The following is a 3,115-nucleotide window of genomic DNA, read 5'->3' on the forward strand; positions in this document are numbered from 1 at the left end:
TCCCAAACTTTTGAACAAGGTTATTTTTATAATTTCAGCTGTTTTTTTTCTTGTGGACTAAATGTAAACATCTTTTATGTCAAATATCTTACTCAGGACAGTACTAAATAAAAAATAACATGCATTTTGTATGATCTCTCTTATTTTGTTAAAATTATTCACATTTTCACAGATTCTGCAAGGGGTTCCCAAACTTTCGCATGCGACTGTATACACATGAATACAAAAATAGCTCGGAAAACTCCAAATAGTCATGAATTAATTAATTAATTTTTAAAAAATGCTTCAATGCTTTAGAATCTAATGAGAATAATCAAAAAATAAAATGAAATTTAATTCATATAAATAAAACTATATATATATATATATATATATATATATGAAGAGTAATCATGTTTTTTCATTGTGCATTCCAATTAATCTCAATCAAATTGCAGTTGGGTTATTTTGATTAGGTTCAAAAATAACTAATAATTACAGCTAACTAACACAATATATATATATATGTGTGTAAATACTACCTGTCAAAATGTTTTTGAAATGTCTTTGAATGTTGTTTTTAAAGTCTTTTCTGCTCACCAATGCTGCATTTAATTGATTAAAAATAAAGCAAAACATAATTACTAATTAAAATAACTATATTCTATTGTTATATATTTTAAAATGTAATTTATTCCTGTGATACAAAGCATCATTACTCGTCATTATATATATATACACACACACACACATATATGAAAAATTCACTCATACAGGGTGTGTCTGGTACAGCTAGAAGCCTCATCGGTTGTTCAGTAAGGTAAATCACTCTGACTCTGTGATTCACAGGTGAAGATCTGGTTTCAAAACAGACGAGCCAAAGAAAGGAAAATGAACAAGAAGCGACTCCAGCAGACTCAGCAGAGCTCCACGTCCACACCGGTCATCTTATCCGGCCACGCCAACACCGCCATGGTCAGCAGCACCAATAACAGCTTGATGACAGACAACATATCGACCAGCATCAAAGAGGAATACTGAAAACTCTTCCAGACAGAAGGATAAACAGTACATGTTTACACGGTTTCAGTGACACTGAGTGGAGCGTTCATATTGCACTACACGAATGACACGTTTTATTGTGAATAACGTGCACAGTATTTCAATTTTTGTAAAAAATCTCAGAGTATGTCGAACGACTGAAGACATAATGGTTTCTAAATTTCTAAACTGCTTTTGATATGACCTCACAAACTACTGATGATGATCTGATGACTATATTTGTATCACTACTGCTTTGCTTTACTATGCTAAATATTTTACACCTACTGGATGATGGAAAAATGACTTCTATTTTTGAATGGAGTCAACTGGTGCCTCTGTGTAATCATTCATTTGTAAAAAAAAAAGTGCATAATTTTAATAAAAAAGATCATATTTGAGGAGAATGTAAAACTGCTGATATTCTGAATCTGACAAAAATTAATACTTTTACGACGTTTGGTTTTTTTTTGCATTTTGACATTATTTTCACAACAGTTAATCACATTTTCCTCCAAATTCTCTATATTATAATGAGATTATTACTTTTGAGTTTTATGTGATTGCCATTATTCTCAATGACGATTCTCATTACAGTAGCTCATTTTTTAATAAAATATTTTTTAAATGCCTTTTTTTTTTTTTTTGGTCAGTATAAATTAAATACTATAAAGTTGTATAAATACTCCACAATTTAAATAATTTTTAATATGTTAAATATATATTAAAATATAATTTTTGCACCTTACAGAGTTTGGTAACACTTGAAGCTTTCGTGTATAATGCATTATAAAGGTATTCATTGCATTATAATACATTATATATTTTCATAAGTAATTATAACCAGAATTAAAATGCAATATTTGCAGATTCCTTGTTTGTCATGTGTTTTAATGCATTATACGTTCTAAAGATCTAACTATGAAAAGATAAGTGCAATGCATTATAATGGTGCTTTAAATTTTGCATACAATACATTACAAGCTGCGTTACAAGCTATACTTAATGCATTAAAAATACTTTTATTATGCATTATATTTAAAGGCTTTAATAAAAGTGTTCCTTTGTTTATTTATTTTATTTGGGGAAAAAATCCTTAATGCTCCTTTTTTTTTTTTTTTAGCAAATATGACCTTGACATGTTGATCAGATTTAACTCAATCATACAACGACCATCTGTAAATCATGCTGTACTTTGAGAGGGTGGAAACCAGTTGGCGTGTGAGTGTTTACCGATCACAATGAGCCCTGAGGATCATAAGTCATGATAACACAAGGAAACAAACGCAGCTTATTGATAAAAACAGAAGCTGAAACGGTGAGCATGTGTTCAGCGAAGTCAATCATTGACAGAGAAGCCAGAGGTCGAGTAGAAGCGGTGGGCCGCACGGACGTCATCGGATGGGACGGGTGGGGCCTGTTTTTGCAGCTCGGTCAGATGATTCGTGTCAATTAAAGAGCCAATAAAGACCTGATGCCAGTAACCTTCATCTCATGTCCTTCAAGATCATGCGTTTGAACTGTTAATGTTTGATCGGTTTCACAATGTCACCATTGACCCTCATCTGAAGTAATGCACATTTATCAAAAGTATACAGTTTGACGACCGGGTCAAAATGTGTGTCAAAAGTCACACTTCAGTCAAATACAGTTCCATCTTCAGCAATAGTTATAAATAAAACGGCTTTACTGTCATTCAATCATGTCCTATTATATTTTACACTGAAATTAATTTCATTGGCTGTTCCCAAAAATTATAAGGACATGATAAGGAATAATAAAAGTGTGATTTTATCGAGCGCTGGTCTACAGTTTTGAGTATTTAAGTAAGATATTCAACAAAATAATACTATTATTCTTCTGTGGAACACAAATTAAGTTGTGATGCAGGGATGAATTACTATAATTCAATAATGTCCTATTATATTTTACACATAATTTTATTGGCTGTTTTAAATGAAAGTAAAATTTTGGGGAGCTCAAAAAAGTATAAGTAAATTATTATGGAATAATACAAGCGTGATTCTGCTTTGGAAACATAATCAAGTACTAAGTTAGTCTTCAGTTGTGAGTATGTAAGTAAGATATTCAACAA

At 31.1% G+C, this 3,115-nt stretch overlaps 1 protein-coding gene across 1 annotated transcript in view; it reads left to right on the forward strand.

Moving 5' to 3' along the window:
- Positions 1–1,416, forward strand: part of cdx1a (caudal type homeobox 1a) — a 10,743-nt gene extending 9,327 nt beyond the window's left edge. Inside the window, exon 3 of the mRNA XM_016561558.1 lies at positions 829–1,416. Coding sequence (XP_016417044.1) covers positions 829–1,020 — 192 coding nt within the window. The 3' untranslated portion in view covers positions 1,021–1,416. The remainder of the gene's footprint in view (positions 1–828) is intronic.
- The last annotated feature ends 1,699 nt before the right edge of the window (positions 1,417–3,115 follow it).

Source organism: Sinocyclocheilus rhinocerous, unplaced genomic scaffold (assembly GCF_001515625.1).
Source record: "Sinocyclocheilus rhinocerous isolate Xijiao unplaced genomic scaffold, SAMN03320098_v1.1 scaffold168, whole genome shotgun sequence".
NCBI classification, from domain to species: Eukaryota; Metazoa; Chordata; class Actinopteri; order Cypriniformes; family Cyprinidae; genus Sinocyclocheilus; species Sinocyclocheilus rhinocerous.